The following is a 26,571-nucleotide window of genomic DNA, read 5'->3' on the forward strand; positions in this document are numbered from 1 at the left end:
CGAGGTCTCAGCAGCAAATAAATAACAACAGAACCGCGTGTAAACCAGGAAGCGGGAACAGGGAGTTAGTTTCCCAAAACCTGGACTCAGGGCGGAACCTGCCGAATACTGGGCAACCATGTGCTATACTTAAGACCAAACATGAGCAGTAAACGCAACCTTTACCCTTCTCAATGGAAGCAAAATTCAAAAATGAACATCATTGAACTATATGCCGTGCTTGTCATGGGATTGCTGGGTTTCTGGCCGTGCATAATTCTTCTTTTCAGAACCTTACGACTTTCCCAAATTTTAATGACAAGCTTCGAGCGATGGATACAATACCCTCTTGCAATAAAAGGGGCATATAGAGCCACGCGCCTCGAGCTATTGTTAATTTTTGCATTCATCAGCTGTAACATTTTCGTCATGGCGTTTCGTCTTTCAAGCCCCGCTGACTTCGAAAGGCGGTCGGCAGTTGTTTCGGCTATCAACGTTGTACCGCTGTTTGTGGGAGGTAACCCTAACCCGCTTTTTGACCTGATTAGCGTTTCCACTAGTAGCTATCACCTCATCCATTACTGGATTGGCGGAGTTGCGATCCTGGAGGGTCTAATCCATGCGGGGATATCCATTCAATCTGGAGGTAACCAGCTGAAGATATCAGGAATCCTGGTAAGTTGCCGCCTCCATTGTTTGTTATCCAGCTGACCAAACAGGCCGCAACCTCCTCCGCCGCGATATTCTTGACTTCTCTTTGGATTGTCCGTCGATACCGATACTGGTTGTTTGTGAAGCTGCACTTCGTTCTAGTCTTGACCTTCCTTGCAAGTATCTTTTGGCATGTTTTTCTCCAGAATGAGGTTGTGAGTAGAACACCGGTTGTCGTGGGAGGCGCGCTTTGGATCTCAAGGCTTCTGTTTTGGCTTTTCCGGATATTTTTTTCGGCCTCTGCAGCCGTTCACACTCGGCGCCAAGAGAAAGGGGCAGCCTATGTACAAGTTTCATGTTCTCGATCAATCAGAACATTTCCTGGCTGCTATTTCTATATATATCCTTCGAGGGGCTTTGCAGGCAGCTTCCCGATGTTTGCCATGTGGCACTCGACAAGGTCGTTGGACGGAGGCAACGAGATTGGCTTCCTTTTATCAGAGAGTGAAAGAGTTTTCAATCATTCCAGCTTCAAAATAGGGAAAGGTTTACGTCTGGACGGCCCGTATGGACGGAACATCGATCTTGGGAACTACGAATCAGTAATTCTGGCGGCAAAAGGTATGGGTATCGCGGGTATTCTTTCATCTGCCCTGTTCCTGCTCGACCGTCATAATTTGGATACACTAGCGAAAAAAGAGCAGATGAGTTTTGATGAGGACGGTGCGATTCGGTACACGAATCGAATTTTTCGTGACCAAACCCGTAAAATAGTCCTCATTTGGATACTCGAGGATAACTGCCAGGAAGACTGGGCAGCTGCGCAAATTCGTGATCTACAGAAGATTGACACACAAGCGGTATGTCACAACTCGAAAACCCATCCTTCAAAGCTAACTGTCAAAGATACTTCACTTTTGGTGCATCTACCCATCCGAGGAAACGAACGAGGCTCCTTTTCATATCGACAAGGACTGGCAATGTCACTATTCCAAAAAAGGTCAAGACGAGAGATTCTTCAGGGGCATCATCTCCCAAGCTACCCGATCACCGGGCAAACACGTCGTTATGAGTAAGTGCCAGTGTGCTAAATTCTATTTTGCCAAAGCTGACGTACGATCCAGCATGTGGAGACTCTATCTTTACCGGCATTACAAGGAAGGTTGTAATCGAACTAAGCAGACTAGATAATCCAATCCGCTTCGTAGAGTTAGATTATCGGCCAGGACATAGAAAAGCTACAGATTCTGAACTGAGATTGCAAGAGCAGGGCGACGCCAGGCAGAAAACGATCAAAAAGACTGGTGAAATGAAAAAACGGTCTGCCTGAGTGCTCTCTTGCTGTTCATATCACATAGTTCGCGAAAGTTTTACTGTATAGTTCGAGATCCTGTCAGTAATATCACAGAATTAATGGACAATTGTACCTTTTTTGATATTCACCCACACTTGTACCCCGCTTAAGTTAAGGGCACGCCTGCCAGGGCGCTTGGCGATCCCGCACTGCAGGGATAAGAATGTAAAAGGCGCTAGTTTTCTGCAAGGATGATTTAAAAATGGATATGGCGCTAAAGTGGTTTTCTGTAAGGGAGAGCATAAAAGTGGACAAGTGCTAAAGTGGTTGCAGGTGACCAGACAAGGATTCTCATGCATCCAGTAGCCGCGCGTTAGTTTGACGCGCTCGCCCATCCCAAAAGCCTGGATGTGGGCTTCTGGTAGCCGCGTTTTAGATATTTAGTCGTATGTGCTTGCCGAAATTTCGATTGGCATCTGACACTCAGAGCTACCCACAACTAAACCCGTATACATAAACATGCATACAACGATGCGGCCTCGTCCTCGAACCATAGCGCAGATAAAAGAAAGAAGTTTCGCTACACGCCGGGCAGGACTCGTTAACAAAGCAAGACAACTCAACCAGAAGACTGGTGCCAGAACTGCAATCCTAGGCACTTATAACGGCAAATTCTTTTACTACGATAGCACCAGCGTCCTATCCGACCTAGGGATCATAGATAAGATCCGAGGAGAGAAGGTCGAATCACCTTCAGCCGAAATAACAAGCGAGTCTTGTTCGATTTCAGACACCCCCGTTTCCCAAGACTTTGATGCGACAAATCAACCGGAGCATTCTGCAACTTCCGACAGCCCATCCCTAGAGTCACTGGCCGATATCGGCTTTCTTGAAAAGCCAGCCAAGTTAGAGCCAGCAAAGCCAGAAAACCCTGAACAGCCTACTTTAAAAGACGCCCAATTCAACTTTTTCGCCATGTTCTCAAACGAGGATCACAGTTCGGTTGCAGGCAAATCGCCAAAGACCCAAAATTTGGATTCTGATGTGATAGATTGGGGCTTGGACTTTACGGTATGAGTCGGTAAAAGAAGATTTCATCTTGTACAATATCGGTTTGCCTTGCTGCACAATTGTTTCTCTCAGTGTTGACATGGTTGCAAAACTCGGACTGACCTGGGAGCCGGGAATGTGGAAAACAGTACCATGTTCCCGGACTCTGGCTCTCAAAGCTTATAAAATATAAATACTTCACTTTTTACGCAACAATAAAAAGCTGTAGCAATCGTCAAAATGCAGCCTACATTCATGCTCTATATACTAACAAGCCTCGTAATCTGTCACTCTTGGATTAAACAAATAATGCGTATAACGCTTAATGGCACCCTTATCGGCCCCGTAGGATATATGCGCGGCTATATTGGTAAAAGCGACCCAAACTTTGTGGACCATGCCAATACATACCTCCTCCCTCCTAACGGGCGATCAAAGGGTATGGTGCTCAACAGTAATGGAATATATAATCCGTCTCAAAAAATAGGAAACTACAGCCCCAAATACCCAATATTGTCTGCTGCTCCTAGGGACTTTATTGCTTTGCGCTACCAAGAGAATGGGCATGTATCACTCCCAGGGAGTGGTCCTCCCAAGCCAGAAAACCGTGGAACAATCTATATCTATAACACAAGCGAACCCGATGACAACCACAAGGTTCTAAACATTCATCAAAAATGGGCAACGGGCCGGGAAAAGGGAAGACTCATCGCGACGCGTCCTTTTAACGATGGCCAATATTATTAAATCAATAACGGCGCCATTTCGGTGAAACGACAAAACAATATAAGGAAGGTTGCCAAAGCCCCACAAGGCGCAAATCTTTGGTGTCAAGCCGATATGCGGCTTCCGCGTGACCTGCCCACCTCAAGAATTTACACACTCTACTGGGTTTGGAACTGGCCTACGATTACGGATAAATGCAAAATTGCATCGCCGCAATTATATACTTTATACCTAAATATTAAACTTCGGACCGAAAAAATTTCAAATAAAGGTAACATTGCGTTTATAAGCAACCAGGACCCCAATAATAGGGTTATTTTGGAACAGATGCAAATATGAGAGCGTATATTTCGCGCTGCCAATATGTACGTAAAACTTAGCTGGGCCGCGCCCGAAAGGCGTAAAATTGAGAAAAGCCCGCGACAGGTCTTACCAATAAACAGGTTTCTGGTCTAATCCAGGATTGTGGCATTCGAATTGCGATAAAGCCCATGGAAAGCCATGTAACATCCAAACTAGTTTGTTAGCCAACCCAAAATGGAACTTGTTGGCATCATCCAGGTGCCGCTTTCCGCATTCATCTATGACCCCTTCGTGGGAAGGGGGCGGCACCCGACTCTTGTGAAAAAGCTTATGCGTGTTTTTAGGAGAACCGGATGTCGTCCGCACCTAAGGGAAAATCATGTTCAAGGTCTAGTCGACGCAAGAACCCTCTCGCGTATTAATAACAGGTTGCAAATTTCAGGGGAGAATTTACTGCCGACGATCAACACAGGCGGAAGTCATCCTACCATCAAGCTAAAACGATGTATACTTTGCATGGATGGCCAGCAAAGGATTGCAGCTGCCGAGAAAATGTTTGGGTTGGAATACACATGGACCGTGCGGTTGTATTCTGCAACGAGAGGTAGCCCACACAATCGTAACCCTGCATTGTCATTGAGTTACCGTGCTGATGAGTACTCGACAGGATTGCGGCAAATAGCTTGCCACCAAATGCCGGCATTTTCCCGCCAAACAAAGTTTTCCGACGGGAACATTTATTACCACATCCGCAAAGCGCAAGAGACAAAGTCCTGGAAACTAGCACAGAGTTACAGAGTGGAGCTCACACAATGTAAAGAGAAGATTCTGAACCAGCTTATCCAGCACCACTTGACAGGCATAACTGAAGGATATGTAGCTGCAAGATCCTTCATAGAAGCATTGGACCTTCTTTTGCCGTACCCCGGACTATTGGAGGGGCTGGAGCTTGCTAATTGGCATAGGTACCTAGCCCTGCATTGGGACGAACCGATCGTTCACTTTTTAAGCGATCATCTGTATTCGACATACGAGCTCATTGTTGAAGGAGTCGCGGAGGCGAGGAAGTATTGCGATATAACGACAGTCCGTTGTCTCGCACTTCGATGTCCAGCAAATAGAAACGATGCAGCTTTTATTCAAAAGAAACTCGAAAATGGTACACTGTTTCCTGGACTGACAGATCCACAGAGCCGTCTCAAAATCCTGGAGAACATTCTCTCGATAAAAGTAATAATCCCAAGCTTAAAAACTTTCCATAAAAACATGAAATATTTTGCGATCGGGGCCAGGATCATTAAGGAACACCTCCTCGATAATGACCTGCGAAGTGCATAGAACCTGCCCGAAAAACTGTCGTGGACTCTGCCCACCAATCCCACAATAAAAGCAGCCGATGGACATGTAACAATCTCTAACATGGACCAAAAAATAGCATTAAAGGCATTATTTCTCACTGCAATCCGTTCATTTCCATATCTTTCTTCTAATAAACCGAAACAGGACGTGCGAAGGGAAGCAACTGTAGCAAACGTCGACCCTGGATTTGTATATCTGCTTCAAGCTGAGGCCAAAAATTTAGGCCTCTCGTCATCCAAAATCGAAAAGGCATTGGCTGGACACCAACCAATCCCTCGGAGTATAAAAACTCGTGATCAGGAGATTTACTGTGACTGGAAATGCGGCAAACCAAATCTACGTGCCTTTATTAACCTTCAAAAGCATGCATTCCTCCCAGACTTGGCATCGGTACATGGGAAAGACGGTCTTGTGCCGTTGTTTGTGTTTCGGGACTTTATGGAAGCCTTCTTTGGGAACGACGCATTTATGGTAGAAATTGAGCCTCCGGAACAGGGTCATACTGGTGCGAGCGCCTCGAGTTTCCCGGGCGGAACCCGCCCAAATGTGCGTCGTGACATCGCTGACACCGGCGCGATGGATGTTGATCGAACCCCGGAACAGAGTGATGGCAACACCTTGCCTTCACCTACCGACAGAACACGGCCGAAGCATTCGCGTGTCAGACAAAAGCGACATCACCCTTACAACCGGGCCGCTAAACAAGGAGCTTCGGGATCGCAGACCCGCCAACGACGCAGCAGGAGTTCAAACGAAGTAATCCTTAATCAAGACGTATCAATGTCTGAGGCAGAGGCAGCTATAGCTGACAGAGACCGAATGCAACGCTCCGCAATGGACCGTCGGAAATCCACGCTGGATCCAGAAGACACTCGGCTCGCTATGGCACCAAAACCGTCTAAAGTAGCAAAAAAGAAGCCAGACAAGGGCAAGGGGAAGGCCAAAGCTGAGGTTTTAAATCAGCTGCTTTCACAATCGCCTGGTTCAAGAAAAACTCCGAGCCAGTCTGTGATTGTTCAGCCGACCGCGAGAATTCAGCCTACACACAAACGGCCTGGAGGCCCCAGTACAGCGTTAGCGGAGAATCCACGTGGCAGCCCGCCAGAATCCCCATTCATCGCACCTCCTGATCTAGGCCTGCCCAGTATAGCGACGGAAGAGGAGAATCCCCGCGACCGGCCAAGATCGCCGCCACTCGTTGCACCTCCTAGCCCCTACAGAACGATTACGGCTGCAGAAGTAGATATTGGTCAGTCTTCAAAAACCGTTGCTTCAGCTGCTCAAGGATTGCCTGAGCCGCACATTGACCGGAACCCCGGTAAAAAAAGAATTGTTAAAACTGGGGTGAACACTGTGGAGATTCGGCAGCCCGCTAGAACCGACCCTCCACTCAAACGCCCCAGGATAGCAACGAGAATGGTACCTTCTAACATAGCGATGGAAGACGAGAACCCCCGTGACCGGCGAAGATCGCCCCCATTCCTGGCACCTCCTAATCCAAGCCTGCCTATAATGACGACGGAAGACGAGAACCCCCGCGACCGGCGAAGATCGCCCCCATTCCTGGCACCTCCTAATCCAAACCTGCCCAGAGCGAGGGAAGAGCAGAAACCCCGTAACAACCCCCAAACATCCCCACTTGCTGCACCTAGTCCAAATACGACCGACCGACCACGTCAGTCAACAGCAGACAGGCGTCAGCGTACGGATGCAACCAATTCGGCGGCGCAAGCGGGAGTTCCCCACCAAAACCCCCAATTTGTCTCTTCAGGCCCGCCAAACCAAGAAGCGAGATCGAAAGCAGTCGGCCGTTGGCTCACCCCAAAACCGCCAGTTATGACTCCACCTAGTCCAACTTCGTCCAACCAACCATTTCACAAGATCATGCATCAAAACCAAAAGCCGCAGGCAGTCAAATCAGACCATCGAGCGGCCGACACAGAGACAGGCGAGTCCTTCGCACAAACAAGAATAGCATTATCGGGTTCTCCTGAATCGACGTCATGAGCTGACAGGTTCCCAAAAATATACGTCAAGCACATCGTGGCTTTTTTGCTCAAACCGTCAACCACAAGAGAGGGAGGGGGATCGCTGGATGGCTCCCTAACCAAGTTTGTTTCCTCCCCTGACCTCGTCTCAGCCCAGTTGATTTATTGTGAATAAATGGTTAGATTAGAATTATGGTTGCGCACTGAACAAAAATGCGGCTTCAGACTTTCTCGATTCGGAATTGGCTGTCCCAACAAGACAAAGAAAATCAGTTTGCTCAGATCCTCCGGTGATTCTTCTTTCCTGAACGTGCTTCCGTCGTAAAGTTCTTGCTGGAAATACTTGGATAGTGGCATATCCGATACATTACGTACTGCCTTTGATCCCGATGCACTGTCACTGTCCACAGTCAACCGCTGCCTTTTCCTCTTGCTTAAGAAACCACCCCGGCTATTCTTGGTGAGTGAAGGGATCAGGATGCTGGCTATTTTTCATGGTGCCGTCTTGATGAGTCCTGGTCCTGCTCGTAGGACGTCTCCGACCTTCAACTGTCGCGTCGGTCTCTCGGGTAGTGTTAACTGGATTATTTTGTGCAACCACCTCACGATCAGCTCGCTGTTGTGCTCGCTGCTCAGCCCGAAGATGCTTTGAAGACTTTTTTTTTGGCTTTCCGGGACCCTGTGATACAGCAGCAGGCTTAGGCCTCCCCACACTCGCAGCATCACCTGGGGGAAACTACTTTTAGTCCGTGCGTGCCACTGTAAGTACGTTGAAGACGAATAGGTACAACTGTAACACGAGTTTGACTCCTTCATTTTCTGACGAATTAGCACGCGTTAGGGCGATAAATAAGAATGCATTGATTGATTGATGGTGGGCGGAGTAATGCACCGACGATCGCTCGTAGTTCTATCCAGGTGCTGTTACAGTCCTTCCGTGTCCAATGGCATCCGCGGGCAAGACCGAATCCCCTCTGCACATTACCAACAAACCACGCCGCGACCCGAGGCGCAAAACAGTACGCGTCGTCAGCGTGTTATCGGGCGAAATGGGTCTTCGTTGCTAAGGATTTGCAATGAAATTGATAGGCCTGCACACTTCTTTTGGTTTTGTTGGTAAATATTGATTGCCAATTACGTTTAAGTGTTTGGAATTAGTAGGAGGCTAAAGCATCTGTGTTGTCAATTTCGTTGCCGCCAAAGATGATAACGATGACAGGTGGTCGTGAAGACACGTTGTAGACTACATTTTAGAAACAAGAGAAAGGAAGCACATTTGTCTATACCTGGCTTTGGATGCCTCCCTTGATGGCGCTAGATTTAGACGGTCTGTCAGCCGAAGCGGCCACAACTAAGCCTGCCGAAATAATCTGAACGATGAATGAAGAGAGCCAACTCTTTTCGAGCGTTTCTGATTGATTGAAACTAACCCATTTCGCTGACGAGACTAAAACTACCTGCTCAAGCATCATTCTTGTTTATCTCAGGGTTATAGGCGGCTGTGGGTTTGGTCTTAAGGAACAACCCCTTCCAGGGTGGAGAAGCCAAGGATGTAGATGGGGTCTTGGGAGTTGCACCATTGCACCACGACTGGCACACCTCCCTTATTTCCAACCGATTTCTTTTTTTCACCTTCATCCGTCTGAAAACAGATGGCTGATTGGCTCAGTGGCAGTATAACCACCTAACCCCTTATCCGTTGACAAGGTCAGAAGGAGGAACGACAAAATGCCCTTTGTACAGTTCATCCCAACCGACAGCCAGGTTTGTCCAAAATAACTCACTGCAAACCGGACGAAGGTTCGAGTCCGCAGTCAGTCGTTTTGACATGTCTCAGCTGACTAAGTTTTGAGAAGTCAGATCAAGTGACGTTAACTAGCATTTCGGCTAACAACCAAGGACACCTGTCATATTTATGACGTGTCGTCTACAAACCCATTACACACTACGCTCATAATTAAAATCAGCTATCTATTCCCTACGAGCCTCGATTCTGTACACGCCCACTGTTTAGTATTCGTCTCGAAGACAAGCAGCATTCAAAATGGTTCGTGCCTCAAATCGATTAAATTTTGCAACATCTCTAACCTTATGTAGCCGTTCGACTGCCAAACCCTTACGGAAAAGGTTCCCGCACACGCCAGTAACCCTCCTTCATGGGTCGAAGGCAGAGGGCAAATGGTTTACTTTAAGGACTGCTGGTACTACGTTTATGAAGGCAACAACCACATCACACCTATCGAAAAGTGCGAAAGCTGTAGCAAGCAAGGGAAATTGCCACAAGGGACGGCGATCTTTATTGGAGGCGACAAACTTGGCAATTGGTGGGAGGAAGAAGTTACTGAATCGTTTGATACAACTTCTTAGTAATTTGATACCCCTCACAAAGACCCATGAACAGGGAAAGAACAGCATTCTTTTTAATATCCCCCCATATCTCCATCGATACACTCGATGTGGTGTCGTATCCGTAGGAAATATCGCCTTGGTAAATGAAGCTAGTATTTATAGCTTCAGCAACTTCTACACCAAAAATTTCCGCAATAACCAACAAACGGCATCCCTTCAATGTTAAAGATGGCGAAGGCACGACGGTATACGTCGGGGTTTGCAAGCAGATGACACCATTGTTTTCAACAACATTGGCGTCAAAAAGATCCTTCGCAATAGTTGGGATGTAGGCAGATGCAAGGTTAATTCGCATCTCAAACGCGACTTGGTTTGGTTGTTGTATTGAATTAGTTGGGCTAATTGTTGTAATCGACGCCGCTACAGTACCAGGGCATGGAGCGGACCTGACTATGGCATTATATATACGACGCGGAAACAGCTTGCGAGCTTGGTTGAGAGACGCATCTTGGAACACAGAAAGACTTTCTGTCGTCGTAGTTATGCACTGAGGGGCGATAGCGGTCTCCGGGGCTATAGTTGTCGTCGCCGCCGAGGTGCAGTCATCCTCAATTTCGTCAACACTCCCTACCTTTTGTTAGCTTGCGAGTCATCTTCATGAATAATAACGGACTTACGTTTTCGTTTGTTTTGTGTCATATCGTTCCAAGTGTTAATTTTCTTTATGGCACTCGGTGACAAAAGATCTGAAACTTGACGTGCGAGTTCCAGTTTCGTCTCTTCACCCTGCGCCTCAAACCAGTGTAGCTTTGCCTTCAATTCAGATTTGCCTTCAAAATGAGAATTTGAAAAAGCCGCATGCCGCGTAAGACGATAGGCGAACCATGTAGGAAAGCTGATTTCGAAGAAGATTTTGGCGGTTGTGCTCTTAACTTCATTCAACCAATTTGCAGCGTTGCGTGGACAACAACTCTGCTGTTCAATGCGCGAAAGCAACCAGCTGACATCGCCTAGACTTTCAGAAATTCCACGAGGGCTCTTAGGACCTTCGGCCACTTCATCCATAGAAGGAAGATAAGTTAGGCGATTTAGAGAGGGATGTTAGAGAGGGGGGTTGGTGGGAGGTTAGTTAGGGAGTATGGTTTGTGAGAGCTAAGTGCCTAAATACTGAGCTACCCATCCGAAAACTAACCCTCCGAACACAGCTGACTTCCGTTCCCAGACTTGATTGGTAAAGGCATCCCCCTCCTAAAGCTCGTGCAGACGATTTGCTAAGTGACTTCTGACGCGAGATGGACACGGTTCAGCGAGGTTTTTGGCGCGTCATGATATACCACGTCCGCGTTCGCGCCCAAATGGAGCTGATTACCGCTGCTGCCTTGCATCACATCCCTGAGTTGGAACCTGGCAGCCGTCAAGACTTTGGAATCTCCAATCAGAAATCAGACAAAGACCGGCGTTCACAACGACGCTCCCGCCACCCTTCCCATTGTCTAAAGACAAGTATGAGAATGACCAACCATAAGACGTGACTGATCGGCGGGTTTGTTTGTATGTTTTGGGATACATAGGCTGGGACTGGATGGTTGTCGCGGGAACATACTGCCCATATCCTGGCAATACGTCGTTTATTGCTACCTTGGCTGCATGCGATAAGTATGCTCTGGTTGTGTATCGCCCAATGCTGGCCTATGATTTGGAGGCATCCTCATTTCTGGGCGTTCTCTGTGGATGCCAGTATGCATTCATCTCCTTTTGTGGAGGCCTCTTTGTTTACAATTAATTTCTTCCAAGTTGATTGGCATAATCTGCGTTTGCCTGCGGGTGGCACGTTGTTTTGGTTGTTTATCGATTCAGTGAACAGGGAATGTTGTTTTTCGCAGCTGCCTTTGAGTTGCATAATGTGACCATGGGTGCTGAATGCATGGGGTGAAAATCGTATACAGATTCTGAGTTTGGGTGTGGATGTAGTCACTCTTTGTAGAAGCGATACTAATCGTGCCAGAGGGAAATCTTCACGCGGTACGTCTTATCAACCGACTCGTCCCTAGAGGGTCACAGTACCTCCTGGGAACTAACAAGAGCCATATTCCAGCTTCTTCACATCGGCTACACCCATGCCCGCTCAGGAGTTGATCATACTCAGGCGGTATTAACCCACCCATGTCGTGCCCCCATATGGCCACATACGAGTTGACCAGAAAGTGCTGCGCACCACAAACAACGTTTACGGAAGAACTGGGAGGAGCTTGTTAGCCTGAAACTCTTAACACCATCTGAGCTTAAGGAGGGCATTGTCCGTTTAAATTCGTCGTCTTGGGACGACGTTGGCGACACTCCGGAGCCGGCCAAGATGCGGCTTGATAGAATTCGTTGCTACACCGATTCAAGCAGGAAGCTTCGCTGGGCCGAAGATGCTCAGAAGAGACACTCTGCGGAGCTCTCCTGGGTTTTGGGACAGTTGCCCCTCGTGCAGGCCGAGGAACGCCAGCGCCAAAAGGAGTTGGATATAAAGCACGCGATGAAATACGGCTCCGTACAGAAGAATACTAGGAGCATGGCAGAAGCGCAGAAAACCTCAGATTCACTCCGCCGGAGCCCACGGATTGCTGCCAAGCTTCAAAAGGCTGCCATGGTCAACCTGCCAACTGTCCCAGAGAGACAACAAACCGGTTCTATTCCTCGCAAGCGCTTGAGACAAAAAAATGCGCCGTGCACTGTTTTTCAGGAGGAAGCGAGCGATAACACTTCCAGCCGACGTCGGAACCAGGCACGGCCAGCGGATTCCGTCCGAGAACCAGCACAGGATGTTGCTCCACGGAAACGTCACAAGGTAAGGTTACGTACCAAAAAAACCCAGCAACGCAACTTTAGGAAGCCCCTCCGCACCCCCACTTGACAAGCCATAGGAGTCCTTAATCTCATTGATGTCATTTTGGGAATTTACTGTATGTGATCAAGCTATAGCCAGAGAAAGAAATTGACATTCACCCTTCGATGGTGGCATTGGTGTATGGCATGCCCCTTGCATCAGCAAGGACTATCCTTCTTCAAAAGTGTCTTCCGACATAAACACTTCCTTTATCTTTTTTTTTTTTTTTTTTTTTTTTTGCAACAGCAAATAAACTAACTCCTTTCACAGTTTTGGGGCTTTCTTAGCGTAGAAATATAAAATCAAATCTCCAAACAATTTTAGCGAGAGCAGATCACTAAGGGTGCACATTTTGAAAGCCGAAGCTTCTTATGAGAGAGGTATAAAGGATCGGGCTCGTCACAATTTTACTACAAAAAGAATCCGTCCCACATTTATTCACCATGAATTAAAAGCTTGAAGGCACAGCGTGACAGTTGGTCGCAATAGCGTTTGTCGCTGGAACTAATCTAGTTTGATTTAAAAATCTATTTTAAAACAGCTGCTTTGGCGCCTCTCGTAACATATGTGGATTTCAAAATTGGCTTTCTGCCTTGGAAAACCCCAAAATGGTTCCTGCGCCTACCCGCGATACAATTATTCTGCCCCTATCGGGAGTCCGCCCAGCCAAGATGAGTCTGGGAACAATACTAGTGATCCTGAGCATACGAAAAGTCTTACAGGCCCTCATCCTCAAGGAATTCTTACACCTGGTCGGTATGGCTTCCAACTAGCTGGGCGCTGTTGCTGATCAAATTGGCTTCGTTGGTTCGGATGTGCCCACTGGTTTCCGGTATGGTGGTTGTTAGGGGGAAGTTCGACAACTCCTACGACCTATAGTATCAGAACCATTTGCGGGACAATCTTGTTCGCCGAAACAACGTACCTGAAGGAGTTTGATAGTTTTGCAATGACGATGAATCGCCATGTTTGGCTTTCTTGATGCATTGGATCCAGATTATTGCCAGGATGCTAACGATCAGGGCGACTGCACTGACGACTATAGCGGCAATTACAGCGGGCTGGATGCTGTGAGCAGGAATGGATTCGGCAGAGACTGCTGGTAGATTGCTGGGTAAGGCTATAGCTGAAGGTGTAACATTTGTAGTGGCGCTGAGGAATACGGAAGCCCTGGTCCTATTGTCGCTGAGGCGTGCAGGGATAAGGTCGCTGGCGGCACAGGCTCCAGATGAGCATGGATTGCTAGAACAGCACCCAAGAAAGGGGAGACTGGTCTCTTTACATGTCCACCACACATCGACGCCTTTCTGATCCGAACAGTTTTGAGACGGTATGTTCTCGAATGAATCCGCAGCGAAGCTTGCTTGGGTGAGGTTTGCTTTCGGGCATATTCCGCTTCCGTCACAGGGATTAATGGTACAACAGCCTATAAATTCAGTAGCATTATTTTCGCAGACGTAAAAGTGACCGCCTTGGGGACAAGAGAAGCCGTGCTCCATCATAGAAATGTGTAGCTATTTGAAAACTTAACTTACAGCCTACAAAAAGTAATGTGCGCATGCTAATATTTTAATTCTCTGCTATTTGGTGCCGATTGCGATTTTCAGAAACAAGCAGTGTTGCCAGGAACCTGGTCTCTATCCAATCTCCAGGCTGCCACTGCGGTGCCACGTTCCAGGCGACACCTTCACGCTAAAAAAAAGGTGGGCCAAGAGCTTGCGGCAATATCTGAGCGCCCGCGTTTCTGGTGACAGCCAACTCCCGACCAGCCGACTTTACTAGGCTTTGTTGGCTGTAGGTCAGAAAAGGAAGGCAAATGGACGAGAATACGCAAGGTGGATCAAACAGGTTGTACCGGGGCGCTAAACATCTTTGCATTGAATTGTTCACGCGGTACTACTGCGCGATACGCTCTCAGCACGGCGTCTCTGTACGTAATGAGCCTCAATCCAGGATTTATGCGTGGAAAACTAGTATTGCTTCAACATTACTCTAAAACTACTTTATTATAACAGTGTCCATATCGTTTTCAACGTCAATCTGACATCTACGGAAATCACCCATAATTTGGCTGTCGATCGGTCGGTTTGAAACGATTGCAGCCTCCACAGCTTCTGTCCAATATTCACAAGTTTCAAACAATTGCGATGGCGATTCCGCAAAAACCCGTGAGGCGATGAGGCGAATTATGGCGTTGTCAGGTAAATTACGGTGTTGCCTGTACTGGTAATTAGCAGTTTTTATATTTATAAATTAACGTTGCAATAAACGAACATAATTTCCTCTGTTTCCTCGGAGTATACCAAAAGAAAAAGCGGCCAGGCTCCAACCAGCTCGCTCTATCGCTTTACCACTCGTTTACGTTCGATTAGGGTTCGCCGGGGTAATGTCACGTCCTGGGCACTTATGTATATATCGAGCACAATATTTGCGTTCCGGTAGCCATTTCGACGGTGAAAATGGCCGTTTTGTCTTTCCATAGCAACACGGGCCTCCAATATATCCAACACTCGAGCCAGATGCGCTTGCGCAAATTTGGACAATAATTTATCACCCCCATTTTCAATCACAGCATCCAAACCTTTTAAAATGCCGAAAACCCTTGGATCTAAGCTGGGGGTCTCACACGATAGTCTTGTCTGACCGAGGAGGATAGACCAGGGTTCGATTACAGACTCGAGCTTCTGCATGAAGAGGGCCATTGAATTCTGATGGACAAGGCGAGCACAAAATTCATATATACCCTTAATACGCATGTTACATTCGGCTCGCTTCTTTCCAAACTTACAGCTGATTGAGTGCTGTTTGCAAATATTTGAAGACATGGCTGGGGAACAATGCGTTGATGAATTTACACAAGTATGATTCGCAGCAGCTGCTGATGTGCTTACCGTTGTCGTGTTGATCTCCGTCCGGCAAGAGAGCTGATTTTATAATAGAAGCACCCTGAAACCAGGCTTTCGAAGAAAGCTTCACAGCCCATAGCCTGAATTCTGGCTCCTAAAGTCTGATTAGATTTGGAAATTTTGAATGGTATGGGTGTTAAAGAGTTCCATGTTCTACTATCTAGCTTTTATAAGGGCGAGTTGAGTCGCACGCGATCTAAATAAAGGTTTCAGGGTTATGTGATCGATCACATGTTCTCTTGCTTTCTCACGGGCATCCATAGTACGGCCCACAGAAGCAAACGTTTCGGCTGACTAACATGCCATGTTCAGAGGGTATTTATCAATTTATACAGTACGATAGTTCCCGAATTTAGTACTAGTTTTTGGCAGAAAAAAATTCGCTGCGTAGTAGGTACTCGAAGCTGCCAAAGGCAATTGAAGATCCACACATCAGAACATAGAAAATCTGTTTTGGCTGATGCTCTACTGCTGTACCCAACTACCGTAAATCGCAGTCACGGCAGCCAAGCTTTCTCCAAATCCAGAAAAACCAGAACAAAAAGCAGTGCCATGATTATCCAAGTCATGCACGCTACCAGAAGCAGTAGGCCAATCAGATCCCCTCCACCAGTAATGACTGTAACTCTTTCGTCAGTATCCTGGGTGGGTAGGTTTCTGCAATCAAAACATAGCCGCTAACTTACTGCATCGATGGGAATTTACAGAAGTCCATTGATAATACTGTCCTTCAACATCACCGTCAAAGGCGTTGTCTTTGTAGGTTTCGTAGGACTCCATATTGGAGAGATTGCTATTTTTGACTGAAAGCTTTCAAAAAATGTGCCAGAGAATAGTCAACAATACATTTTTTTGCTATAGGTATTATTATAGTGATAATACATGGAAGTTATGGGAAACGACACCTCCTGTGCGAATTTTCTCCTATTGGAGTTCACATAATATTCCTGGTTGAATCCGGTGTCCAGGATACAGGGCAGCGACCAGGATTCTGGCATTGTATGCCCTGCACAGGTTGCTTTGTGTTCGAACAATGAGAATGAACCCAGTGTTTAAACTATGCGGCTGAGCCCAGTGTTCAAACCATGTGGTTGAACCCAGAGTTCGAACTATGCGGCTGAGCCCAGTGCTCAAACCATATGGTTGAACCCAGTGTTCAAATTATACGGTGTTAGCCCAGTGTTCAAACTATGCGGCTGAGCCCAGTGCTCGAACCATGTGGTTGAACCCAGTGTTCAAACTATGCGGCTGAGCCCAGTGTCCAGGATACAGGATGCAGGACAGCTACCAGAATCCGGCCCAGTGGGGTCAAGCCAACAACAAACCAGTAGCTGACTCATCACTTTAGCAAAACTTGTACGCACCTACAAGCGTTGTAAACCCCACTGTCCACGGTCATTACTAAGCAATTGATCCTTGGAATTTACTGCGAGCCTACTTGGCCCCTTGAACCTGGTTTTGGGACGCTTGAAACTATGTTAAATAAATCTGGGTGGTGACATGGTGAGACATTGTGAAATATCGCCATAACCCATGGCTTCACCAATCTTTGCCATTGCTGCCATTGTTACGTCAGTCAGGTCTGGATGGGAGCTCTCGAGATTGATCAAGCGAAGAAAATTCGATAAAAAGTCAAAATGTGTATCTTCCAACCTTTGCAAGGCCCGCCGCCTCATGAGAAACAAGGAGTATAAGTATTGGCGCGAGAAGTATGAGCTCGCGAATTCAAGATATGACCGTAAGTATGGCCCAAATTCCCTAGTTTGCTATATTTGTTAACAGCGAGAAGTTGTGGAGTTGAAGCAGGTAGAGACTTTTGTGAAGATTTTGCTCCAGAACGCACAGTGAACCTACTATAATCTCCCATGTTCATAGGGACTAGGCCAGCTATGCAGTGCAGGAAAGTTTGTTGGAGTTTCGCATAATTGCCAGTTTATCTTAAGTGTTCGTAAAGTGTGTGCATTGACTTTGCTGGAATAAAGATTCTCTGGAAACCCTATTCCTTCTACCATCGGAGCAAGTTTAGGAAACAACTAGTGGACAGGGCACTTCTAATGGCAAATAGCCTAGTCGGTTAGAAAAATGAATTTATTTCGGGCGCCAAGTTACGATTGCATGGATATATAGTCTCATCCTGTCATTTTACGATAGTTCCGATGTTGAACTACTAAATCGTGGTGAAGGAAATACGCAGTAATAAAGCAAAAGAGCCTAAAACCATGAATCAAAAAAAGAAGAAAAACAAAGCAGACTCTTCCTCCAGTTTCTCCTCTTTACATGCTATTTCCTTTCCTTCCTTGACCTCTTGCTTTGTGTCCCATCCTCACCTCCCTCGATACCTGCAAACCCACGTTTCACCGACTTCCTGGAGGCGGCAGGGGTTGGGATCTTCCGAATTGGTTCCACTCCCCCGTTGAGCTTCTGGGTGTTGTTTGCAAAGTCCATGTCCAGCTTGACTAGTTCCGAAAAAGAGTCCCCCCAGCGTTCGGGAGAATTTTGGGACTGGCAGTTTGCCTGGGGCATGTCTACTTTCTCGTTTATCTCTTCGTAATCATCATCGCTCCCGTCATCGTCGTTATCGTATTCGTCGTCATCTGTATATTCATCTTCGTCCTCCTCATCCTCCTCCTCCTCGCTGTCGGACTCTTCTTCCTTCTCGTTATTTTCAAACCCGACAACTTTGGCGTTTTCGGACTCCGACAAGGTAAGGGCCTCTGCGTATAGCTCATTGCTAGGCTGCATAACCTGAGTTTGCAGCTCCGTTGCATTTGCGAAAATATCGTTGTGCGCGTAGAACGGTTCCAAGTTTGCGGGGTATGTCTTAAGCTGCGGGACTATAAACGTCTGTGGTCCCAAAGATCCAATATTTATCCGACTGGGAATGGTGTCTGCGCAGAAAATAAACGCTTTTTGGATATCTGGATCCGAGTTGCAAATACCCGAGCTGTCGAACACAGCTTTTTCGTCAATGACAGCATCCCAGATTTGAAGAATGGCCATTAAGTTTTGTTTGACCGTAGTGTAAAAACTGCGTCCGAGTTCGAGACGTTGACGGAAAACATTTGTAAAATTAAAATTGTTGGCTAGTTCGCCTGCGAGGGCGATTTCCTGCGGGGACAGTATACGTGGTGCGTTAGGGTTGCTGGTTTGGACATAATGCTGATATTTCACCCAGCTGGCGAACAAAGTCATGTCGTGGTGTGATGAGTTCATGATAGGTTGAGGAAAGTTTATATCGGAAATAAGGATGTTTAAACTGGAAATCGGATTTATTTTCAAATAAACCACCCAATTGAATATTAAATAGTATTTATATGCTAGTATTTGCTTAATTTTATTTAAATAGCGACCACAGTCCTGGCTAAAGGAAAACATGAAATCCTATCGAATAGACCAAGTGGTATTGGGGAAGGTAGCTTCGACAGACCGCCAAGTGCCCCCGACCAGCGTACCGGCGGAGGCGTATACCTGGAGCCGGGACCCGCTGCCTGCGATGAGTTCCGCTAAAAAATGTCCCGAAACCTGGCAGCTTTGCAAATTCACCATTTTCAACATCGGAAAATACACCCCACCCTTAAATTGTAATTGGGATTGGTCGTCTGTCATTTTCAACGACAAAGACTTCAACATAGGAAAAAGCTTTAAAAAAGCCCTGATATGTTGGGGATTTTCCGAGCTTAAGGAACCGATAACCAAAATTGATGTAGCGGGTAGAGGAACGCAATGTTGGATATTTCCAGTAAATTTGCCGTTTATTTGCAGTGTGGCTGTTCCGCCCCGTTGTGCCAACGCCCTGAAGGCAGTTTTCACGGTGGCGTCTACGGCGTCTGCAAAATGTGGCTGCAACCAAATACTGCTTATTAAACGGGTGTATCTTGTATTTTTTTCTCGCCTCAACTTTTTGATATGTTCGATGGTAATGCAATTCAGTGCTGGCAGCGCGGTGAAAATATCTCTAAAGCCCTCCACCGTAGGCCGTGACATGCCAACACTAATGTACGTGCAATATGCGTTTTCGACGGCAGGGTCGTCCCAGCGGAGTGCGCCTTTGCGTTCTCCGCCAGACAAAAGTGGATGGGTTGCCCATTGGTTACGTTGGCATTTCGGCCAAACTGCGTGGAATTGAAAGACTAAACACCTGTCCATCCAGCCATCGGCGATGAAATCGAGCGATCCTACGCATTGTGAAGTTTGCATTTGGAAACCACAATAGTTGATTTCACCGTGTAGCAGAAGCTTCAGAACTTGAAATATAAAATGCATTTCTCATGCTATCTGTAGCAAGCCAGGGATAAAACCTCGTTTCCCATGCAAATTGGATGACTACAATATACAAGATGGCAGACACAAGACATACACTAAATGTAGCCCCTCCCTGCATTTGCCTCAATATCTGCTTTATCATGATAAATCTGTATCATGTCAACCGCGCTGTAGTCTAGGCTTCCAGAACTACAGGATTCTGCCCTGTCAAGTGCTGGTTTTGTAGAGCCCTGTATAGATACAGCCATGTTTGCTAATCTTGAAATCGCCTCATTCTGACGGTTGAGCTCCTGGTTAGCCTGCCGGTTGTGCTGCCTGAGCATGGAAATAATACGATCCTTATCGTTTTCAACTCGCTTTTGGGCAAGAATTTGGCGCCTTAACTTGCGATTTTCCTCCTGAAGGATGTTGATCTGGTCCTCCGACCAAGTGATCGGCCTATGTTTTGGGCTATTCCCCAGGTAGGTTCTGTTAGCCAGGGGTGGTGGAGCTCGTGGTGATTCGTATTTTGGCGATAGAGGGGGAAGGGGAAGTGGTTTGTCTGTAGTTTGACTATGCTGTGATTCAGTCTCCTCCAAAAGCAAGCTCAAATCGCTGCGCATATCATTTTTTGGCCACATTTTGTTGTAGTTCCAAAAACAGTGGTACCAAACTCTCAGCTTGGACAATATCGCTTGTAAAAGCGCAGTATACCTATGTCTTCGGGTTCCCAACTCGAACGAGCACCACGTGCTGTAGCTCCATCTAGAAATTTGGGGCTGGGCCATATTTGGCTTGGAAAATCTCAATCCCCTGAAGCAGTTATTAGATACTTGAGGAGCCACCAGGATCCTGGATAGGGGCTCGTGCCGGTTTTTGGGATATTTCGGGGCTTGTTGCTTATTGTATAAAGTGGCTACCGTGTGTACTTCATTGCCGGGAAAAGTGGAAATCGCCAAAGGCAAGAATGAAACGGGCTTTTATCACATTAGCCTTTCTCCTTACCAGTGCAGCTCTCCTGTGTTATAGTCTTTCAAGGAAATGAGCAAAAATGGAATAGGTACGATCACAGTTGAGCTGCCAATGCTACACTCTCGCAACATTTGTTTACTCTAATATAGACGACGTAGAATCAAAGATCAAAAGTCGCATTTCAGACGCTACTAGCCTTCCTGCTGCTGAACTCCCGCCTGCTGTCGAAAGTATTGCTTCAGGGTTTGCAACCCGCGTATCGGAACTCGCCAGTCAAGCCACGGGCCTTTCAGGTACTATCTCAGCCCGCGGAATATTGAGAATCACATTGGGAACAGACCAAATTTGCCAGTTAAATGATCATTCCCGCCCTTGCCGCAGTCTCCCATCGAACTTATCGGAACTATTTCCAGTGCCGTTCTCAATGTTGCAGAAGATGGACCCGTTTTGGGCCATTTAAGTAACACTCGTGCTTTCATCGAAATTTCTCTGGCTGGAATCCTGGCTTTAAGTATTGTCCTTATCGTCCCATTTCTTCTCGGCTGTGTTATCCTGCGAACGATGCCAGTTCTGCGAGTTTTGATCGAAACAATCTTGTTCCTCCTTGCTGCGGTTCCTCTGGTAGCTGCTGCGATGGCGGCAATTGGTATTCCTTTTTTGTTTGAAGCCCTGGGTATTTCTGAGGCTACAAGAGGAAATCTGGAGTGGTGTCTGGGTATTGCTTTAGCAATGACTATCCTGTCAGGCATTTTGTTTATTTTTTCCCGCAAGGCATACGACCTACACTCGAACCATTCTTGAATAACAATGTCTGTCCCAATTCCCATGTCTCTATTGTTTGACCCTTGGTTGCTATCGTGTTCAGATAGCTTGCGACGTACATTCGATTTTACTAGTTAGGACAATAATATATTTAACTTTGTAGCGTTGTGTAGGTTTCACGCGCGCTGCTGGGTTTAGCGGGCTCTAGTGCTGACCTTGATTTATCTATCAAAACACCTGGAACATCTTGCACCCAACGCCCAACCTGAGAGTAGTACCCAGCTTCTGCAAGCGTTGTTAAGACTCATATTAAATTTCTATACCTTGTGCACGGAGTTCATGATCCGCGAACTTGTATTAACTCAAAAATTTAATGGTTGAGGCAACAGGACTCGAAAAAGCCAAAAGTCAGGACGAAAAGGACTTTCCAGAATATAAATGACATATTCAGCGGATGGAGGTTACTGACCAAAAGACTGCTGTGAAAAAAGAAGTAAGGACTTAAACCCAACCATAAAACCTCGGCATCAAGCTTGGTTTCCAGGTGCGTCGCTAATACGCTTATTTGTTATAGCTGTCTGCCGCTTTTGCCAGAAGCCATTGTACTCCCAGCAAGTGGCCGAGGCTGTGGGTCGGGCTGATTGGCAGACAAATCAACACCTCCGTTCTTTCTGGGCGTAGTTTGTGTGTAATCCTTTTTGGCCGAAAGACGGTTGTCGCCGCAAGTCTCCTCGAGGATATGAAGGCGAGCCTCTAGGCTGCTTATTTGTCGCCTGAGGGCGCTGTGTTCCACGTGGAAGCTCGTGAGTTCTTTCCAAAGACCACGAGTAGCCCGTGAGGAACTAGAATTCTCTGTCCTGATGTAATCTATAGAGTGAATTATATGTTTTAACCAGGAAGAAATATTTTCCCTAAATAATACGTTGTCCTGATCTCCTTGTTTTATACGTTCCTTGAGGCGGGACACTGTTTCTTCCCACGATTTGGTCTTGGCCTCGACAATGGCAGCTTTAGCTTCAGCGCCGCCAATACGCTCTTCAAGTCGAGATGTCGTTATTGCTTCCGACGGAAAGTCTTTGTTAGTCTCTTGGAGTCCGCGCGCGATCTCCAAAATCTTAAGTTCACACTCATCTCTTGACCGGGTTGAGTTTGAAGTAGAAAATGGTCGCTGATGCAGATCTTGGGTGGTGAGTGGGGAAATCCAAGCAGGTAAGAGGTCCTCAGCAGGAGTGTGTGATGACATTGTGCACGCAGAAGGCCAAAAGCCAAGAAATCAATGTGTTTAGTTCAAAACCGAAGCTTTCAGTAGAAAAGCAGCTGAGGCAGTATAACCCTTTAAACTATTGGCAGTCCTTGGAGTCCAGGCGCCCGGCTGAACAAGGATCCAGGATCCAGTTTTTAGGAGATTTCCTAGAACCAGAATTAGGAGCAATTATGGGAAGGACTGGTTTGCACAGAGCAAGCATTGGGAATCAAGAGGCTTTGTGGCGTGGTTTGCAAGACCTGAATGAAACATTAAGACGCAAGCAATGGTGGCACAGCACCGCCGACACTGACGAGCAATCAGCAAGCTCTAACAAAGGCTTTGACCTGTGGCCTTTGTGCCCAGTGGCACAGTGCGCCAGCAATGTGCTACACCCGGACGCCATTGGCGACCTCTCTTCTCTCTAAGGAGGCTCGCGTGACTTTGGAAGAGCAATCACACTGAATGCTTAACCTTATTGGTATCATGTCGCGAAGGCAAATGATTGCAATCACAAAACATTAAGCAACGGAGTATAGGTCGAGTCATTCTCTTCTAGACTTGTGGAAGCTGTGACTGAATTGCACCTAATTGTGACGCTTACGGGACAATAAATAACACACGGTATCATTTGCTGTTTTGCCGGTTTTCCCCATGCTCTCCGTTAAAATATTTAACTACCATTGTGTTAAATTTGCTCAGGCCACTCCCCACAGCTTTAATCATCTCCTTAACTTTTTTTAAAGCACTAAAACTCTCACCAGATTGGATTTCCAGTTTTTCAAGCATAGCAAGAATCTGTGTGTTGGTAGCGTCAATCTTTGCAAGCTTATCGGCCAGTTGCTGATCTCTCTGTTTTGCTGCATCTTCGGTTTTCTCGAGTCGGGATATTGTAGTAATTCCTAGACTTTTATTCATTTGTCAGTCTTATCCTTTGAATAGGGGCTTAGGCTCGCTAGAAACCTTCTCAAATCTTTTTTCTCGCAGTTGTTCAGCTCGTTGATAAAGGCTCCGTAGTTGAAGTCCAAGTTTGCCCCTGGAAAGGCGCTAAAATGGCTCCTTAAGTCTTGCGTCCCTTCCACGTTGTCGAAAAGGTTGGGATCGAGGCAAACGTTTGCATGCCAGCTTGGGTCCAGCATAAAGCCATAACTGTCGTCCATGGCGCCTGGTTGCAGGGCTTTAAGGAGTGCAGGAGACCGCAAGCCCGGATCCAGGGTTTAGCGTCGTTACAAAAAGGCAAAATACCGCCGTTTCGTGTAAAAAAAAAATACAAAAAAAACAAACTTCTGAATTTGTTGTACACACCGAATTTGAAATGCTGCTTCCGATTCTTTTAACTGTTTTTGTTCCTTTGAGCAGCGCATTCGGAGGCCCTTTTAACTTCTGTATCTCAGACCCTCCTTTACAGATCGTTGCTGGCAAATCCATAATACAAACCATATACATGCACCAAAGGTCCCTTATTATTGCCACTAATTCAGCAATGCTAACCACGTTTACAGCAAACACACCCCGGCCAGGAAAGACTGCCGCGCGGCAATTTACTTTAAAAACCCTGCCTTTCCACCAATCACATACTTTTACGGCTCAAGATCCTGTCACTTTGGGTCGGAAAACGCGAGTTTCCAAGTGCCCATTGGGGTGCCGAATGGTGATGCATATGTGACCTGGTCAGACCCCTTCCTCCCTTGCCTGCTTTCTACATTACGTTGTACTAATAATGGGGCTGTACAGGACGTGCGGGGTGGCGGCACATACCTGTGTACGCGCCATTGTTTCGCAGGGACTTTTTAGCCCCCGAGCTCCCCCATTGCTAGATGGAACCATTTCTTGTCAAAGGTGGCCACGGAATGGCAACACGGCATTGCCAGTCTCTTTATCTGCGGAAGCTGGCCCGACCACAAATATAGACACAAGCACAACGTCAAGTACAACGTCAAGTACAACGTCAAGTACAAGCACAACCACCACAAATACGTCCTCAGATGGCACACTGTCCTCCTCGGTGCTCTTCAACGAGGGTCAATCCATCCCACCCTCCACTCTGTCCAATTCTGTGAGCCGCAGCGCTGATGGCAATGGTTTTGTTCAGGTTAGCACCGCATCTCGTCTTGCAGTCCCTGATGCCGCGCGAGGTTTGGTCACGGTAACTAGGACCTTTACAACGCTATTTACAACTGTTATATCATCTGAATCACGTTGAGTAGCGATGGGTCTGTCTTTAGCTCTCTTTTGGCTACTTACTTTTGTTTCGAATATTTATGCGAGATTTGCTTGTGTTTGACAATGAGAGAGATTTTTCATATTACTGACGTATGTGGTCCGACAACAACGTGCATATAGATCACATGTCTTTTCGTACCTGTTGTTCCCTGCAAAGTTTAGCACCAACGTAATCCTACGCTCGCTTCTCACGGTGTGTGGAGCAAAAAGAAAGCTTGGCCAATCATACTGCAGAGAAAAATCTACCAGTTCTTATGCAAATACTTTATTGTGATACCAAACTGTCGGGTTTATCTCCGCTTTCCCAGCACACCGATGGAAAGCCATCACCTCTGTCACCCATACCTCGTAGGCCGAGTTGCCAGAAGGATCTGGATCCTGGATTCTGGATTCCGGACAACTTGCCCCGAGATCTTCGCCAAGGACCTCCAAGAAAGCCTGCGCGCGAGCTAGTCATGAATTGACAAACATTAACATGGTAAATGAGTCCTAGCCAGATACGGAATATAGTCACGCAATATATCTCCACTCACCGAGAAAACCTGCCCATGTTAACATCCCATCCCTTCCGGCTTCACCATTATCGTCCCGACTATCGGTTTGTATGACCCAGATGTAATCCTTCAGTAGTATACATTAACCCATTTTCGAGTGCCTTGTAAACGTATTGAAGGATCAAGAACGGTGTTGAGCAACCCTGCTTGTGTGTAGCATTTTAACCCCTCATCCCACATCCAAATGAAGTTTTGTTCGAGTTGCGGGCTGAGAATATCATTGAGAGCTTTGACATTTTTGTCATTATCCCAACCTGGGGGTGACCAGAGGTTTGTTCTCGACATGCATTGCCTTTCGACGCGCTCATCCGGAGTTGGGCTTTCAGGGTTAGCTGTGTCGGGCGCAGTAAAATGGGTTAAATTGACCCTCAGTCTTATTCTTTGGCTTGGGAAAGGACGGTCTGAGTAGCACATTAGGAGTGTGTCGCTCGGAGTTAATAAACGTAGACTGGCAGCGTTATGGTCTGAGGCATGTGCAGGCCTGCTGGGCCCTTCATATCCAGGAATTATTAATGGACCTGTGGAAGACAAGGCTGATTTGTCGCCATTGCCAGGAAACTGGAGTCTTCTTCTGTAATATATCCTCTTTCTGGCACTGGCCCCTTCCCCCGACTCAATACCACCATCGACGATGGTCAGCACCCCAGTGCGCTCATCTTATGTGATAAGACTCCGTTAAATATTTGTAAGGCCCCCAAAATGAAATTCCTGCCACTCCTCCATATTTTCAGCCTGATCAATGCGAAACCGGACGCAAATATATAAGTCATGGAGAGAGTGTCTCTGACTTCCCAAGGCGTAAAAATAGCCGTCGATAATCTCGAAGCAGATGTTGGCGCCAATATCGGACCCAATCCTGTCAGGAAAATGTGTCAAATTGTTGTGCCATATACCATTCAGGAGACTACAGCCTCGAAGTACCCAGCGCTGGCTTCCGTCCCTTGCGATGGCACTATAAGTGCCATAATAAAGGTATCTATCGTTGTTTCGTACGAATATCTTCCGAGACGATGCAAATATATGGCTGAACAAACTGCCGTGGGAACGGCTGATGACCAAAAGCCTGGGGAATAATCGATTCCCGGGGTTAAGATAGCA

At 46.8% G+C, this 26,571-nt stretch overlaps 9 protein-coding genes across 9 annotated transcripts; 7 read left to right on the plus strand and 2 right to left on the minus strand.

Annotated features, from left to right (window-relative positions):
- Positions 1-192: 192 nt before the first annotated feature.
- PgNI_01098 (uncharacterized protein) lies at positions 193-2,021 on the plus strand (the record flags this gene model as incomplete). Its single annotated transcript, XM_031121174.1, has 4 exons — positions 193-625; positions 1,054-1,490; positions 1,537-1,702; positions 1,755-2,021. 4 exons carry the CDS (start codon positions 193-195, stop codon positions 1,958-1,960), a joined length of 1,242 nt encoding a protein of 413 aa, XP_030987492.1. The 3' UTR covers positions 1,961-2,021.
- Positions 2,022-2,443: 422 nt separating this feature from the next.
- Positions 2,444-3,721, plus strand: PgNI_01099 (uncharacterized protein; the record flags this gene model as incomplete). The annotated part of the gene is made up of 2 exons (XM_031121175.1): positions 2,444-2,995; positions 3,221-3,721. 2 exons carry the CDS (start codon positions 2,444-2,446, stop codon positions 3,719-3,721), a joined length of 1,053 nt encoding a protein of 350 aa, XP_030987491.1.
- Positions 3,722-3,814: 93 nt separating this feature from the next.
- Positions 3,815-7,369, plus strand: PgNI_01100 (uncharacterized protein; the record flags this gene model as incomplete). Its single annotated transcript, XM_031121176.1, has 3 exons — positions 3,815-4,012; positions 4,262-5,089; positions 5,342-7,369. 3 exons carry the CDS (start codon positions 3,815-3,817, stop codon positions 7,367-7,369), a joined length of 3,054 nt encoding a protein of 1,017 aa, XP_030988282.1.
- Positions 7,370-9,528: 2,159 nt separating this feature from the next.
- Positions 9,529-9,717, plus strand: PgNI_01101 (uncharacterized protein; the record flags this gene model as incomplete). The annotated part of the gene is made up of 1 exon (XM_031121177.1): positions 9,529-9,717. One exon carries the CDS (start codon positions 9,529-9,531, stop codon positions 9,715-9,717), a length of 189 nt encoding a protein of 62 aa, XP_030988281.1.
- Positions 9,718-12,052: 2,335 nt separating this feature from the next.
- On the plus strand, positions 12,053-12,871 carry PgNI_01102 (uncharacterized protein; the record flags this gene model as incomplete). Its single annotated transcript, XM_031121178.1, has 2 exons — positions 12,053-12,532; positions 12,842-12,871. 2 exons carry the CDS (start codon positions 12,053-12,055, stop codon positions 12,869-12,871), a joined length of 510 nt encoding a protein of 169 aa, XP_030988283.1.
- A 308-nt stretch (positions 12,872-13,179) lies between these two features.
- Positions 13,180-14,353, plus strand: PgNI_01103 (uncharacterized protein; the record flags this gene model as incomplete). The annotated part of the gene is made up of 2 exons (XM_031121179.1): positions 13,180-13,323; positions 14,189-14,353. The coding sequence occupies 2 exons, from the start codon at positions 13,180-13,182 to the stop codon at positions 14,351-14,353; spliced, it is 309 nt and encodes a 102-aa protein (XP_030987457.1).
- A 2,657-nt stretch (positions 14,354-17,010) lies between these two features.
- PgNI_01104 (uncharacterized protein) lies at positions 17,011-17,402 on the plus strand (the record flags this gene model as incomplete). Its single annotated transcript, XM_031121180.1, has 2 exons — positions 17,011-17,215; positions 17,353-17,402. The coding sequence occupies 2 exons, from the start codon at positions 17,011-17,013 to the stop codon at positions 17,400-17,402; spliced, it is 255 nt and encodes an 84-aa protein (XP_030988285.1).
- A 355-nt stretch (positions 17,403-17,757) lies between these two features.
- PgNI_01105 (uncharacterized protein) lies at positions 17,758-18,690 on the minus strand (the record flags this gene model as incomplete). The annotated part of the gene is made up of 1 exon (XM_031121181.1): positions 17,758-18,690. The coding sequence occupies one exon, from the start codon at positions 18,688-18,690 to the stop codon at positions 17,758-17,760; it is 933 nt and encodes a 310-aa protein (XP_030988284.1).
- Positions 18,691-22,021: 3,331 nt separating this feature from the next.
- Positions 22,022-22,696, minus strand: PgNI_01106 (uncharacterized protein; the record flags this gene model as incomplete). The annotated part of the gene is made up of 2 exons (XM_031121182.1): positions 22,022-22,320; positions 22,402-22,696. 2 exons carry the CDS (start codon positions 22,694-22,696, stop codon positions 22,022-22,024), a joined length of 594 nt encoding a protein of 197 aa, XP_030988286.1.
- Positions 22,697-26,571: the final 3,875 nt, after the last annotated feature.

This window comes from Pyricularia grisea (genome assembly GCF_004355905.1).
Source record: "Pyricularia grisea strain NI907 chromosome Unknown Pyricularia_grisea_NI907_Scaffold_1, whole genome shotgun sequence".
NCBI classification, from domain to species: domain Eukaryota; kingdom Fungi; phylum Ascomycota; class Sordariomycetes; order Magnaporthales; family Pyriculariaceae; genus Pyricularia; species Pyricularia grisea.